Consider the following 15,849-nt stretch of genomic DNA (forward strand, 5'->3'; position numbering starts at 1 on the left):
TAAATTAGGATAGATTGCTACTGACCACATAGAGAAAGAGTGGAGTGGCAGAAAGGCACATTTAAAAGAAGGCTGTTGGATGTTACTTAGGTTTTGGACAACATCCTTCATCTCTCTCTCTCTCTCTCTCTCTCTCTCACTCTCACTCTCTCTCTCTCTCTCTCTCTCTCTCTCTGTGTGTGTGTGTGTGTGTGTGTGTGTGTGTGTGTGTGTGTCTCCCCCTCCCCCCTTCCTTCCTGTCTCTCTCCAAACACACACACAGCCACTGGCAACTCCAGGTGCTGTGTTCACAATAGTCATTTCTTCACCTGCTGTAGGACTTTCTCGAAAAATTGAACAAAGTCCAAAAGTCTTCCTTCAAATGTGCCTGTCTGCCACTCAACGGCTCCTCCATGTGGCGCGTAGGAATCTGTTGTAATTTATACTGTTATTGGAGCCCAGATTTTCCTGCTTTATCAAATCGCAACACATGCATGATTCATGCAATATCATGGCACTAAACTTGCGCAATGAGGCAGCAAAACAATAAAAATATGCATTATAAAAATTCAGCTCCATATTTTTCTAGTTTCCTGCTAAACAGTTAAAAAGGACAACAAATGTAATTCATGCTTTTGTCTGGCAGGACGTTTTTGTGGACAGTTTATAACAATTCTGTGGCACCAGATGTTATACGCAAATATTTTAGTGAGGAAATTTTATCCAAAGGCAGTCAAATTGAAAGTATTTGTCAACTTTGTGATGAAGCAAGCTGGGATAGTTTTACTTCACCTCTTGTTTTGCCATCTGCCTCCTTAAAATTAATTTTTTTCACTTTTAACTAATTACGATTGACATACATGAATATAATCTGTATTTTCATAACAGAGAAAGGCTGACCCTCAGTTTTAAAGAATATAATACCAGATCTAATTTTGGGCTTAGTTTTATGTATGTAATTGATTTTCTAATTTATTTTTACTATCCGTAGTTAGTATCCTTTGATATAGGGTGAAATCAGTAATTGTTTCGTAACTTAAAATCTATTGTTGACGTATAAACAAATATAAATTCTGTACTAATTATAAACATTTGGAGGAAATTCTTAAAGGATTTATTTGTCTCTATTTGAAAAAATGTTAGCAAAGCCAGCACTTAATTAATTCCAAAGTAATTAACAGTTTCGTCAAAAGAATTGTTTATGTAACTATATATGTTGATTTCATCATTTAAACAAATAATTCTGCTTAACCCTTGCATTGGAAGAAACTGTTAAAAAGACGGAATTTTTTGATGTATTCAATTAATTTAACAAGTTAAGTTTTAATTGTAATTTCTGTAAATTTAACTTTGAACAATGTGTAGTTTCAGAACCTACTATTGTGAGGATACATAAGGGCCCAGTTTTTTGTCATGAGTCAGTCAGTCCACAGCAGAGTTTCAAACGAGGAACCTGTGTTTGTTAGAACGACAACAATACATCAACTTAACGTTGAAATATGTGCTACACTAATAGGCAGTGTGTTAAAGCAATGACAGTGTCTGTTCCATACGTACCTGATTATTCTGAAAGAATTGTGAATTATGTGGTTATGTTTTTATTGCTCGTTGATGTTCAACAGGAAACTATTGTAGCAGTATATGGATGTTCGCCTGCTAACTATTAATGAGGCTTATGGAAAATTAAACAATAGTGCACTGGACATATTAAATGTGTATATGGGTGGTTGTGAAAAGTGAAAATAAAAGACAGTGAAACACAACTGAGCATTTGTCGGCTACATCATTTAAATTAGTCTGTGTTTGCCTTCTACGCCCATTTTTCAGCCAGTACTTCAACACCGAGAACACCAAATGAAGTAAATGAAGCAGGCAGAACCGCTACAATGTCATAAACTCAAAATCAAGATTTGATCCAGTAAATTTATTCAGTTCATCTTTTATTGCAATACTCACTTCTCCATAGAATGACGGCAAAGATTTTTCGTCTTAAATAATTACCAAAGATACCATGAAAGGTAGATTTGATGTGTCTAACTTTATTATTGCTGCAGGAAAATGCCCAAAATTTGTTATGATATAAGTCAGGTCTTGGTTCATATTTGTTTTCTTGAATTTCCTTTGCACATCATTAATGCAAACTACCTTACTGGCTTCAAAAGTGGCTGACATAAGACAAAGGAGGAGAAATCAAGTAGGGCCAGTAATTTGTGGTGTTTCAATAGAATGAAGCAAATATACGTTAATTTAAATTTGTGAGATTTTACCATCTCTTACTTACTTGACGTCATCAAAATTGTCACAGTACAAGATGGCAGTATTTATCCAGGTACCCCATCCGGTTAAAAGAAGCTGATGTGGAAAAGCTAAATCCCGCAGTATCTCTCCAAATGTGGTGACATGGCAAGTGCTTTCAGTATTATCTTTAATAACAAAAAAGCTAGAGTATGACTATTAATGCTATCAGAATCACCAAACCTTTTGTGTTTTGTGTGTTTCTTCTTTGCGGAGGACTTCTGCATATGCACATTGTCACATTTTAGACATACCGTGTCAGTTACATGACACAGTGCATAGGCTAAACATGTAACATGCTTTAGCCTAGGATAAAATATGTTGATTGCCTTCCTGGGCTTCATTGTAACAAAAATGGGACCGTTTTTATGTACATTTATTGGCCACAACCTTACTAGAAAACTCCAGATTTGTGCTACATTTTAAAACATAACACAGTCTGTAAATGTTTTAGCAAACTGAGCTTCCTTGGTTTGTGGATAGATGGGAAGAGCACATAGGACTTTAAAAAGGTGAGAAGAATCAGTTAGTCACGTCATGTAGTGCTGACAGCATACACTTTGTGCCAGGTATCAGCAGTTGTAGAAATGTCACACTCAACTCTGAAGTTACAAAGTAATATAAAAGCGCATAATAAAGGAGTTTGTGTTCAGAATTGTACTTTTTTGAAGTAGTGAATATAAAATTAAATTAAACCTTTGGGATCACTTACAAATACAGTTAGATAACAAAGTAGCCATATTCTACTGATGAAAACTGTGGCACGTGGGCTTATGATAATGTTTTTCTGTTTACAATTACTCATGCAATCCTTCATCAAAGAAATTTGCTGTTGTAGAGTGATTGTTTTTTGCAAAGCTTTGCAATTCACTAGATGAGGTTGTCCCAGTACATCTTCATTTAATTTTCCAGCTGTCAACTTTGCAATATATAGATCCATACAGTCAGTGGTTTAGAGGCACTTATGTTACACGTTCCCAAGTTGTTTCAAAGTTCACCTAAAACTGAACTGACAAAATCACAATTTATGTGAAGACTGAGATGAGTTCAAGTCTACTAAATTAATTTTTACTTTTGTGGAAGATTGTTCGAATCATAGATATTCTTCCAAGAATTTTAGAAGATAAAATCATTGCAACTCTGTGGCACAATATCAAAAATAAATAATTTTTACATTTTTTAAATGGGTGCATGTGGAAACAGATAATAATATTAAATATTTTTTTTATATCTGTGCATCTGACACCAAAAGGTTATTTTTGTTTAAGGTGGTCAGATACAGGATATCGTGTTTTAAAAATGACTTTAATGTGTTAATAGAATTAAAAATGATCTGAATATACCGGGTGATCAAAAAGTCAGTATAAATTTCAAAACTGAATAAATCACGGAATAATGTAAATAGAGAGGTACAAATTGACACACGCGCTTGGAATGACATGGGGTTTTATTAGAACCAAAAAAATACAAAAGTTCAAAAAATGTCTGACAGATGGCGCTTCATCTGATCAGAATAGCAATAATTAGCATAACAAAGTAAGACAAAGCAAAGATGATGTTCTTTACAGGAAATGCTCAATATGTCCACCATCATTCCTCAACAATAGCTGTAGTCAAGGAATAATGTTGTGGACAGCACTGTAAAGCATGTCCGGAGTTATGGTGAGGCATTGGCGTTGGGTGTTGTCTTTCAGCATCCCTAGAGACGTCGGTTGATCACGATACACTTGCAACTTCAGGTAACCCCAAAGCCAATAATCACACAGACTGAGGTCTGGGGACTTGGGAGGCCAAGCATGACGAAACTGGCGGATGAGCACACGATCATCACTAAATGACACGCGCAGAGATCTTTCACGCGTCTAGCAGTATGGGGCGGAGCACCATCGTGCATAAACATTGTACGTTCCAGCAGGTGTTTATCAGCCAGGCTGGGGATGATGCGATTCTGTAACGTATCGGCGTACCTCTCACCCATCACGGTAGCAGTTACAAAACCAGAATCACGCATTTCCTCAAAGAAAAAAGGCCTGATGACGGTAGATGTGGTAAATCCAGCCCATACCATGACTTTCTTGTCGTGAAATGGAGTTTCCACAACAGTTCTAGGATTTCCGGTAGCCCAAATTCTGCAGTTGTGGGCGTTGACAGACCCTTGGAGCGTGAAATGAGCTTTGTCGGTCCACAACACGTTACTCAACCAATCGTCATCTTCCACCATCTTTTGAAACGCCCACACCAGAAATGCCCTCCGCTTCACTAAATCGCCAGGTAACAGTTCGTGATGCCGATGAATTTTGTACGGATAGCATCGGAGGGTACGCCTAAGTGCCAACCAAACAGTAGTGTATTGAATGCCGGTGTGACATGCGACTGCACGAGCACTGACTTCCCCATGCATAGACAAACCCGCTACAGTCTCCATTTCTTCCTGAACTGTCTCAGCAGCATTACGCCTTGTGCTCGGTTGGCCACTACGGGGGTCTATCGTCTAAACAACCCGTGGCTTCGAACTTCGAAATCATTCTTGCCGCAGCCCCATTTGTCAAGGACCTTTACCCATTCGAATCCCCTTCCTATGGCGATAGGATCGTAATGCTGAACTAACACATTCCCCATTCTGATAATACAGCTTCACTAAAAGCGCCTTTTCAGGTAACGGCTACATGCTGTGACTGCTGCCACATCTGATTCTCTCTCTCATTACAGCTCCATTTATACATGATTGTCATTCGCAGTCACTGATGTTTTGCTGTCCAGCGCCATCTGTCGAACATTTTGTGAACTTGTTTTTTTTTTTGGGTTCTAATAAAACCTCATGTCATTTCAAGCATGTGTGTCAATGTTTACCTCTCTATCTACTTTATTCCGTGGTTTATTAAGTTTTCAAATTTATACTGACTTTTTGAACATCCGGTATTTAATGACAGTGTGAATGACAGTATTGACTAAGAACTGATAATCATGGTGGTGGTGGTGGTGGTGGTGGTGATGCTGCTGCAGCTGCTGACAATGATGATAACAGATCAAAATGTATTTATCAAAATGTTCAAAAGTGATATCTTCAGAGATAGCGAATTATGGGGGAGAGAAATTCTGGTACACTGCACCAACTGAGAGATTTGAGAAGTCAGGATGATCTAGCTGAAAAGGAGGGTACGTAATTGTAATGGCATGATGAGTGCATATGGGAACAAAAATAGACATTATTGTTGCTTTAATGGATATATTATTAACTAACTTGAAGCTGGAACTGTTATTTAGTTCTCTTATACAAAGAGGGACGTCATTCCCCATTGTGCTACCGAAGTGGTCTTTGAAACAGCAGATGAGTGATGAGTTCGAGTGGAAAGAATTTTGCTCTGATGGCAAGGAGCTTCTCTGCTGTTTTGTCCACAAAAGAGTGTAACATTAGGAGAGAGATGAGGTATTGTCTACATTGATAAGTTGGTAGAGGAAATGGTGTGTGTGGAAATCTCTGAGCTTGTCTGCATGCTGCCAGTACATCTGTGTGTAAAGTGCTGAAATGTGAAAGTCAAACATAAAATATATGTAATCTATATCCACATCTGCCGCATTCACAAGATCCAACAAGGGTAAAACAACATTTTCTCAATAGTGTTTCATGGAAAGAATGTTATCTTCCCACCAGGGATTCCACAATTGAATTTGCAAAGCGTCTCCATAATACTTGCATGTTGATCGAACCTAGTGGTAATAAATCTAGCAACCCACTTCTGAACTGCTTCAGTGTCTGCCTTTATCAAGCCTGGTGGGGATCCCAAACACTCAAAATACTCGAGAACAGGTTGCACTAGTGTTCTATATGAAGTATCCTTCATAGATGAACTACAATTTCCTAAAATTCTCCCAGTGAGTCAAAGTTGACCATTAGCCTTCCACATTACCATCTAAATGCTTGTTCCATTTCATATCACTTTGCAGTGTTATGGCTAGATATTTAATCAGTGTAATTGTGTCAAGCAGCACGCTACTAATGCTGTATTTGAACATTATGGGATTGTTTTTCCTACTCACCTGCATTAACTTATGCTTTTTTACATTTATAGCAAGCTGCCACCCTTCACGCCAACTAAAAATTTTGTCTAAGTCATCTTGTATCCTCCTACAGTCACTCAATGATGAAACCATAGCATCACCAGCAGACAGCTGCAGACTGCTGCTTATCCTGTCTGTCACATCATTTATGTATATAAAGGATAAAGTGGTCTTATCACACTGCCCTGGGCCATACCTGATGATACTCTTATCTCTAAAGAACACTCACCATTGAGGACAACTTACTGGGCTCTATTACTTAAAAAGTCTTTGAGCCACTCCATATCTGAGAACCTATTCTGTATGCTTGTACTTTCATTAACAGTATACACTGGAGCATCTTGTTAAATGCTTTCCAGAGATCAAGACATATGAATCCTATATGTTGCCCTTCATCAATGATTTGCAGGATATCATGTGAGAAAAGGGCAAGCTGAGTTCCACATAAACAATGCTTTCTAAATCCATGCTGATTTGTGGACAGAACCTTCTCTGTCTGTAGGAAATATATTATAATTGAACTCAGTATATTTGTCTGTAATTTTGCAGACTGTTCTTTTACTCTTCTTATACACAGGCATCACCTGTGCTTTTCTCTGTTTACTTGGAACTTTGCTCTAGGCAAGAGATTCACTATAATTGCAAGCTAAGTAAGAGTACAGTGGTAGAGTACCCTCCAGAAAAGCAAATTAGGATTCCATCTCCACCAGGTGACTTATTTATTTTCAGTTCTTTCAGTTGTTTCTCTTTTTGAACCAAGAGTGCAACAGTCTCTCATTCCTAAGCATTTTCCAGATTGTTATTAAACTATGGCAGGTCTTTTCCATTCTTAATCCACTTACTCAGTACATACTTCTCCAGAGCATAATTTACAGTTGGTTTAAACTTTGCCCATAATTCCTCTATGTAACTCATACGAGAACTAAATGATATCCACTCATTGTTTAATATAGATACTAACAACTGCTTATCTGCTCTTTCTTGCAGAAGCTCTCTCCTAGTATTCTTGTTTGACTTATTAACTGTAGTAACCATTAATGCTATGATGACATGATTACTAAACCCTTTCTATGTACTGACACTGTCAATAAGGTCAGGTCTCTTTGTGTATAGGTCTAAAATGTTTTCATTGCGTAGGCTGTCAAATTAGCTGTGTAAGATAATTTTCACAAAGTGTGTTCAAAACTACTTCATAAGACTGCCTGTTCGTATAACCTACAATGAATCCATACATACCCAAGTCTATAATCAGTAGACTGAAGTTACTTCCAACTAATATTGCATGCTCTGGGTATCTCCATGCTACTTTCTATGAATAATCCTAAAACTGTCATGCTGTAATTGTATGGCCAGTAAAAACAATTAAAAGTAAGTTCACCTAGACCTGTTACTTGCACCCAGATAACTTCACAGCTACACTCAGTTTTGAGATCAATAGACACAATACTTTTGTCAACTGCAATGAACACTTCCCTTCCAGTGATGTTCAGTCTTGTCTTTTCGATATATGTCCCATACCTTGCTAAATATTTTGGAGCTCTCTGTTTTGGGTTTCAGCCTGCTATCAGTTCTGAGTATAATTTGATAGTGACATATCTCCTGATGAGGAGTAAATTGAAGAACTTTGTTACGAATACTTTAACAGTTTATTGTTAAAATTTTGACCATTTAAATGTCTTTATTTTGTACGCTGTCTGACTTCACTTTCTGTATACTGACTGGCAAACATTCATCAGGAGACCTGAAACTACCACACAGCCAAATAATTTTCAAGTGGGCTCCACAAGTACTGTGCTACCTGAGTAACTGCTTCCTTTGTGTAGTGAACCCCTGACCTATCAAGGGGAGTCCTACAATTCTCCACCCCACACTGCAGTTCCAGAAATGTGAAGCCAAGACCATTACAGAATCAATGATGCCTTTGGTTGAGACCTTCCACTCAGTTCCAAACCAAAGAACCCCAATCACCTTTTTTTTTCTTTTCTTTTTTGAGTCATCAGTCTTCCGACTGGTTTGATGCGGCACACTGTGAATTCCTCTCCTGTGCCAATCTCTTCATCTCAGAGTAGCACTTACAACCTACATCCTCCATTATTTGCTAACTGTATTCCAATCTCTGTCTTTCTCTACAGTTTTTGCCCTCTACAGCTCCCTCTAGCACAATGGAAGTCATTATCTGATATCTTAATAGATGTGCTATCATCCTATCCCTCCTCCTTGTGAGTGTTTTCAACATATTCCTTTCCTCTCTGATTCTGCACAGAACCTCCTCATTCCTTACCTTATTAGTCCACCTAATTTTCAACATTTGTCTGCAGCGCCACATCTCAAATAATTTGATTCTTTTCTGTTCCGGTTTGGAGGAGCCCCCCCCCCCCCTTCCCAGCAAACAAACCAAGTGCCCAACAGAGTTCTTTCCAGCCCCAAACACCATTTCCCTAGGTCACTCCATAAAATGTATAATATTGAAGCTCCAATTAACTAGCAGTCCCCTGTCCATGTGCCTGCTCAGACTCTGGCTGAAGCAGCAGCCACCTGTCCACTCACAGTCTGGTACAGTGCAATGTGCCTCAGCAGCAGAGCCTATGGGTGACACAAGTGACACCTGAGGTGTCCCACCTGACACACCAGTTTCTCCTCCACTGCTACACCTCAAGGCAGTGGCCTGAAAACAGCTGACCACAACCAAAAGTATCTTCAGCTGTTTGTGAACTGCTTCTGCACACAGCATGTACACATCCTATTCACCCTAGTGCAACTGATTTAAGAATTAACTATTATTTTCTCATTATACTTCATTTTATTGTGTTGCCCAAGTGCCACAATGTGAAATTTTTTTAATGAGATTTTTTACTTTTAATATAATTTAGAAGCAAGGGCAGGTAGACAAGTTGGATTTGTACCTCATTAGGATATGGGATAGAAAAAACTTGAGCATTTTCCTCATGGCCAGTTTAAGGGCCAAGTGGCACAAGCAGTTGCTTGGCACCTGAAGGCAGAACTGCCCAAATGAAAATATTTGTTCTAAGAACCAAAGGAAATGCAGGTGACTTCTTACCTTTGATAAATCTCTTAGATTGAGAACACATACTACTCCACAGCTGTAAACATGGGTGGGGAGAGGAGGAGACAGAGAGAGAGAGACTATGTGTTTGTGTGTTTTCACTCAAATTCCCAGGGTTTTGCAGACTTTTTTCAGACTGAAATTTAAAATGTCCTTGGATATGTTTGCAAATAACAATTTTTGATGTGCTATATCACTTATTAGCTTTTGTCTAATACTAAAATGAAAACAAGATATAAATAAAGTTGAAGATTTATTAAAGAACAAAATGCCCTACTGTTTGAGATGAAAAATACTACAGGCTATTTCCAAAATTAAATCTTTGTTATGGTACAAATGATATACCAACATTTTGAACTTGTCTTTGGAAGCATGCAGCAAGAAGCACAAATAATAATGTGAGAGAAATATGTCCCAGCTTTCTTTTCTTGTGACTGCTAAAGTTATCTACATTAAAGAGAAAAAACAAAAAATCAACAGCTAAAGTTTTCTGATTACAGTTGTGGAGAATTTTCTGATTATGTATCATTAGCTAGACACAAACCAGTGAACACAAACACTAATCTATTTACATTTTCATCATTTTTATATGTTATAAGCCCTTGTCTCTCCCACCACCTATGGAAGCACATCACTTGTTGACTATTACTGTTCAGAACTATGCAGTGCCACTGTGCAAAATATGTAACCTAGACTGCCAACAGGCACAGGGTCAGGAGGTTGTGGGGAAAACAGATGGATAAGGGAAAAGAGTAGGGAAAGAGGGGAGCGTGTGTTGGCAGTTGATGGCAAGCAGAGAGAGTGAGAGATGAGAATGGGGAGGAAGTGATAGGACAGAGGGGTTGGAATGGTTAGGTGGAGGGTTTGGAGACAGCATGTTACCGTAGATTGAGGCTGGCATAATTATGGGAGAGAGAATGTGTTGTAAGGAAAACTCTCATCTATGCAGTTCAGTGAAGCTGGTGGTGGAGCAGAGAATCCAGATGGCAAAGGTAGTGAAGCAGCCATTGAAATCAAGCCTCTTATGTTCAGCAACATATTGTGCCACAGGGTGGTCTATTTTGCTCTTGGCCACAGTCTGTCGATGACCATCCATCCTGGTGGACAGCTTATCCCATTCCACCAGGTGCCAGGCCACTTGTGAAAGCAGCAATGTCATATACCAGCTCTGCAGCAATCACTGCACAGCTCTTTGTATGGGTATGACTATCAACCAGCTGTCCACCAGGATGAACGGTCAAGAGCAAAGTAGACCACCCTGTGGCACAACATGTTGCTGAACATAAGAGCCTTGATTTCAATGGTTGCTTCACTACCCAAGCCATTTGGATCCTTCCCTCCACCAATAGCTTTTCTGAATGGCCTCAACCTATGGTAATGTACTGTTCCCACATCCTCCACCCAACAGTTTTCTACCCTCTGTTTCCCGTCACCTCCTCCCCATACTCATCTTTCACCCTCTTTGTGTGCTGCCCTCTGCCAACACACTCACCCATCTTTTCCCTGCCCTTTTTTCATTTTTGCTTTTTTTTCCCTCACATCCCTGGCCTACAACTTCCCAACAGTGCTCCCGTTGGCAGTCTGGTCCCTGTATACTCTGCCAGACAATGCTCCTCTCTCCCCCCACCCGTACACTGCTACCCCTTCCCCGCCCCCTCTGGATTCCTGCTTCCTTTCCACTTGATGATTGACCGAGCTGCCGGTTTTTGTTGTTGTTTGTTTGTTTGTTTGTTTGTGTGTGTGTGTGTGTGTGTGTGTGTGTGTGTGTGTGTGTGTGTGTGTGTGTAAGTAGCACTGCTTTCCCTACATTGCTGATATTCCAACCTGGAGTTTCCATTGTTTGATTTTACTCTAGCTTTCGTTTGTAATAAAATCCAAACCTGACAACCCGGGAATCCATGGGCAATAACAAAGCCACTGCAGGAGGCTGTGACCAGGTAACAAACATTCTGATATTTTCATGTATTTCTCACATTTATTAAGCAGTAATCCACATGAAGTTTTGAGTCACAGACTAACTCCTGAGAATTCCAGGTTTTCCAGACAAATTACTGCAGTTCCTCTTTCTTTCCTATGTTGAATAAGGAGTTTTCTATTTGTTAGAATATAAAGAGGCATTTTCTAGCTCCAAAAATGCATGTTCTCTTGAATCCTGCTGAAGTAACCAATTCTGTCAGGACAGACACCACTGCATGTTACATGAAACTGGTAAACCACATGTGATATATGGTACACAACTGAGATAACTGACAAATAACTTGTGCCACTCATTCTGTGTGTGGAACCCGTAACAAGTAGGTCTAATATGGCATAATGAATGTAAACAATGAAGGGCAGCATGAATAGTCATGGGTTTGTTTGACCTGTGGTTGAGCGTAACAGAGATGTTGAAGAAACTCAACTGGCAGACTCTTGAAGATAGAAATAAACTATCCAAAGAAAGCGCATGTACAATGTTTTAAAAGCTGGCTTTTATTGCTGACTTTAGGAATGCACAACAACTCCCTCTGTATCACTTGCGTAGGGATTGTGAGGACAAGATTAGGGTAACTGCAGCACACATAGAGGCATTTAAACAATCTTTCTGCCCGCACTTCATACACAAATGGAATGGGGAGAAACTCAAATAATTGGTGCTATGGGATGTATCCTCTGTCATGCACTTCACAGTGGTTTGCAGATTATAGATGAATATGTAGAGCTGCATGTTTTAGGGAGAATGGGGAGAGGGTAGGTGGAAGTAGTAGTAGTTGTTTTTGGAACATTTTAGTGAGGTTGTTACATTTGCATATTTCGCTGGTCAGGGAGGGAGGGAAGGGGGGACCAAACAGCAAGGTCATTGGTCCCATTGGATTAGGGAAGGATGGGGAAGGATGTCGGCTGTGCCTTTTGAAAGGAACCGTCCCGGCATTTGCCTGAAGCGATTTAGGGAAACCTAAATCATGATGGCCGGATGTGGGATTGAATCTGCATCCTACCAAATGCGAGTCCAGTTGCTAACCACTGTGCCACCTCACTCAGTTTTCCATATTTAATTAGATATTAAAATTGAAACCTTCTGTTTATCCTTTACAGAACAACAACATACCTGTAAGTAATGATATATTATAAGTTTGATCCCACAAAAATTACAATACAAAGTGAATTATTCATTACCGAGTTACGTGATTTAAATGTTGTTAAATGTTCAAATGTAGTTTAAGTACAAAACATGGGACATCATTCTTTGAATGCTTTTTCTCTGGGATAAGAAATAACTATATGAAAGTAAATTAAAGCAAATGAGAGCTCTGCATTGGGGTGAATGCCCTTTAATAACTGGAACCATTTCTTGTGTTTTTATGGGTTTTAACAGTTATTTTGAACTATTGTCTTGGTGTGAATCATGGCTTAGCAGACAAAATGGATTAGCATAGTTGATTTATTTGTTGCTTTGTATGATGACCAACCAGATAAAATAAAATAACTGCTCTCTTCTCATACTCCCTTTTAAAACTGACAGCATTCTTGTTATGTACACTCATAAGTGGAAACTGTGAGTTAAAGGTTGTTTGCAACTTTTTTCTCAATAGTTTCCAGATTTGTTGACCAAATCATAATTTTCATTTTGGATAATATTTGTCACTTGTGTTTAGGAAATTGTAGTTAAGGTGCCACACCTAGGTGAACAAAAGACGTGCAGTGTTTAATGTCTAATTAAATACAACATAGTGTGCAACAGTTTTGTACAATAAAACACAGCAGTGTGGAAATAAAAATTTTATTCGAGGTAAGACTCAAGTGTATAATTATAGTATAACTATATTGGCAGTGAACAGTAAATAGAACTTAAATAATCAAATGTTAAACAATATTTACAGTTATGTTATAAAAAAAGTACATTCACTCACATTGTGCACCTACTGTACATAAACGGTATCACATTACATTTGCATCAAGAATACGAAATATTCACACTACTCTGCAAATTTCTGGAATTCATGAATTATTTCTGATAACCACTACTACACTACCCATATTCAGACAGAACAATATAGATACAATTTTCTCTCACTTAATAACACTTCTTTCAATCACATTTCACATATTTAGACCACAACATGGTTATCATTTCTTCCACTTACATATCTAGCAGATTGTCCACCTCATGACTGCGTCATTCAATTACACACATGCACAAAAGTATAGTGGTAGTTAATTTCAAGCAGAAATATCATCTTTCTGTCATGAAATCATTGTGTGAATTGTTTTGGCAGTATCTTATGGGTTAAAATCCCTCGAACACTAAATGTATAAGTGTTAGGCACAATGCAAAATTCAATTATAATAAAGCCTGACATTATTTAAAATATTACACTCTTTATCTTACACTAGCATCAATAAATTAATTAATACAATATGGCCTTAGTCAAAAGAACAATTCATTTGTATCTTACAAGTGAAATTTATATTTCACAGAAATATTTTAATTCTTTCAGTAACCAACATTATATTCATTTATTTTTCTATTTGACTTCTCAGAACTTTGGTTTCCATGTAAAAAGCTTCTGCTGCACCTTTCATAAGGAATGCAAAGATTATAGTTTTGTTTAATGCAACAAAGAAGATTCATGGTACATCAACCAACATCTTCCCTGTCACGTGTTGCCATTATTATGTTACTGAATGCCTTTGGACTATTTATATTTATAAACTTTCATGATTTTTAGTATCACGACAGTTTATGATCAGAATTAAACCTAATGATTTTTATAAATGCAGTCCACTTAAAGCAAAGTCAATACTGTAGTGAGTGCAGTATCTCTAAGTCACACATGAAACACCACACAATTACTTGACTGATTGCTAATTGCTTTATTATTAGAAAGTGCAGTTTGTTGTTTTGGATTTGTTGAAATCGTTACTTAAATATCTGTGTTTTATTAATGCCTAATACAAAGGATAAAACACTTTTTATAGTAGAAACCATACAGTAATTCCTTTAAGCAGGAACAACTGTTAATTTTTTGGAATAATAACAAATTGATGCGATTAACAGTGAAAGGTTAAGTGCTTAGCAGTCCATCCAACATTAACAAACCTCTTCTTCCTTAGTACCATGTACATGAACAACAGTTTTCAAGGGCACCATTTTTGTCAAGAAATGTTCAGCAGTATTCTGAATTTCAGCACAGTCATTACTCCAGCATGGTGAAACAATCAAGTTAAAGTGCAAAGAACTGGTGTCACATGTTTCAGGATTTTGTGTGCTGAAAAGAGGACAGAAATCCAACAAGAAATACAATTATATGCAGCTATTGTTTTTTGAATGCTGGATTAAGAATCTACATGTCTCACCACTGAAAAAGAGCCCCACTAACATGTGAAAACAACCTTTGACTGACTGAGTTGCTGAGTTTCTTTCTAGTGGTTGCATTCCTTAGCCTCAGTACACAACATTGCTGAGGCGATTGTCTTGGTTGCTCATCATATTATCCATGACAGGGGTTTGTGTGTCTGACCATGCTGCTACAACAAAGTTTTCAATTTCACACTCATTTGTTCCTCTGCGAATCCGGAAATATCCATTTTCACCCCATTGGTCACCCCAGGAATTAGCCACAATCTGGAAATGATAAACATTTTCCAAGTTAAAATATTTCACAGTTAATCTTTGTGGAATGTATATAGTATGACAGATGAGTTTACATGTATCTGTAGTTCAGTCATTGAAAAGTTTTCAAATACAGTTGTAACTTAACTCTTTATATGAAAACCCAAATTAGTATCAGCTTTACACATTAGGATGATAGCTGCAATGTTTGTCATTTCTGTACTTGTTCTTATATTTTAAACTAAACAAGGCTTGTTCAGGAAGTAAACATACTATGACCATAACAGAGTGTGGTTTTTTGATTTTTGAGTTTTGGAACACTGAGTGGTAGAGGGGGATCCTCTGACCAGAGTGAAAATCACAGGCCCCTTGGTAGTATGTAGACTCATATTTTAGTGTCCAGTTGTGTGAAAGATGCCAGTAAGAAATTCTGTGAAGTACAAGCCACATAATATGGTTATTTTCCTACTTGCAGAAGGAATAACACTTTTTTTTGTGAATCAAAATGTTTAATGGCAAAGGTGTTATGAACAGAACAAGTGTGTTTTAAGTGGTGAAAAGAATTTAGTGGAGGCAGAAAAAATGTTTATGAGGAACAGATGAGAGGAAGACCTTTTATTTTCAGTGATAAGTTTGTGCAAAAAATCAAGGAAACTGTTCATGAAGACCAATAATTGACAGTGGATAAAATTTCTGTGATGTTTCCATAAGTCTCCAGAGTACTCCTATGTGAAACGCTCAGAAATTATGGGATACCAGAATCTCTGTGTGGGATGGGTCCCCAAAACAGCTGACAGATGAGCAGAGGGAAATCAGCTGAGTAGTGTCCATGAATTTTTTGAGCAACTTGAATTGGAAG

At 38.0% G+C, this 15,849-nt stretch overlaps 1 protein-coding gene across 1 annotated transcript in view; it reads right to left on the reverse strand.

The window, feature by feature from the left end:
* Window positions 1-13,141: 13,141 nt before the first annotated feature.
* Window positions 13,142-15,849, reverse strand: part of LOC124619570 (tubulointerstitial nephritis antigen-like) — a 529,036-nt gene continuing 526,328 nt past the window's right edge. The window contains exon 10 of the mRNA XM_047146059.1: window positions 13,142-15,002. Within this exon, the coding sequence (XP_047002015.1) occupies window positions 14,823-15,002 (180 nt within the window). The 3' untranslated portion in view covers window positions 13,142-14,822. The remainder of the gene's footprint in view (window positions 15,003-15,849) is intronic.

This window comes from Schistocerca americana, chromosome 6 (genome assembly GCF_021461395.2).
Source record: "Schistocerca americana isolate TAMUIC-IGC-003095 chromosome 6, iqSchAmer2.1, whole genome shotgun sequence".
Taxonomy (NCBI): domain Eukaryota; kingdom Metazoa; phylum Arthropoda; class Insecta; order Orthoptera; family Acrididae; genus Schistocerca; species Schistocerca americana.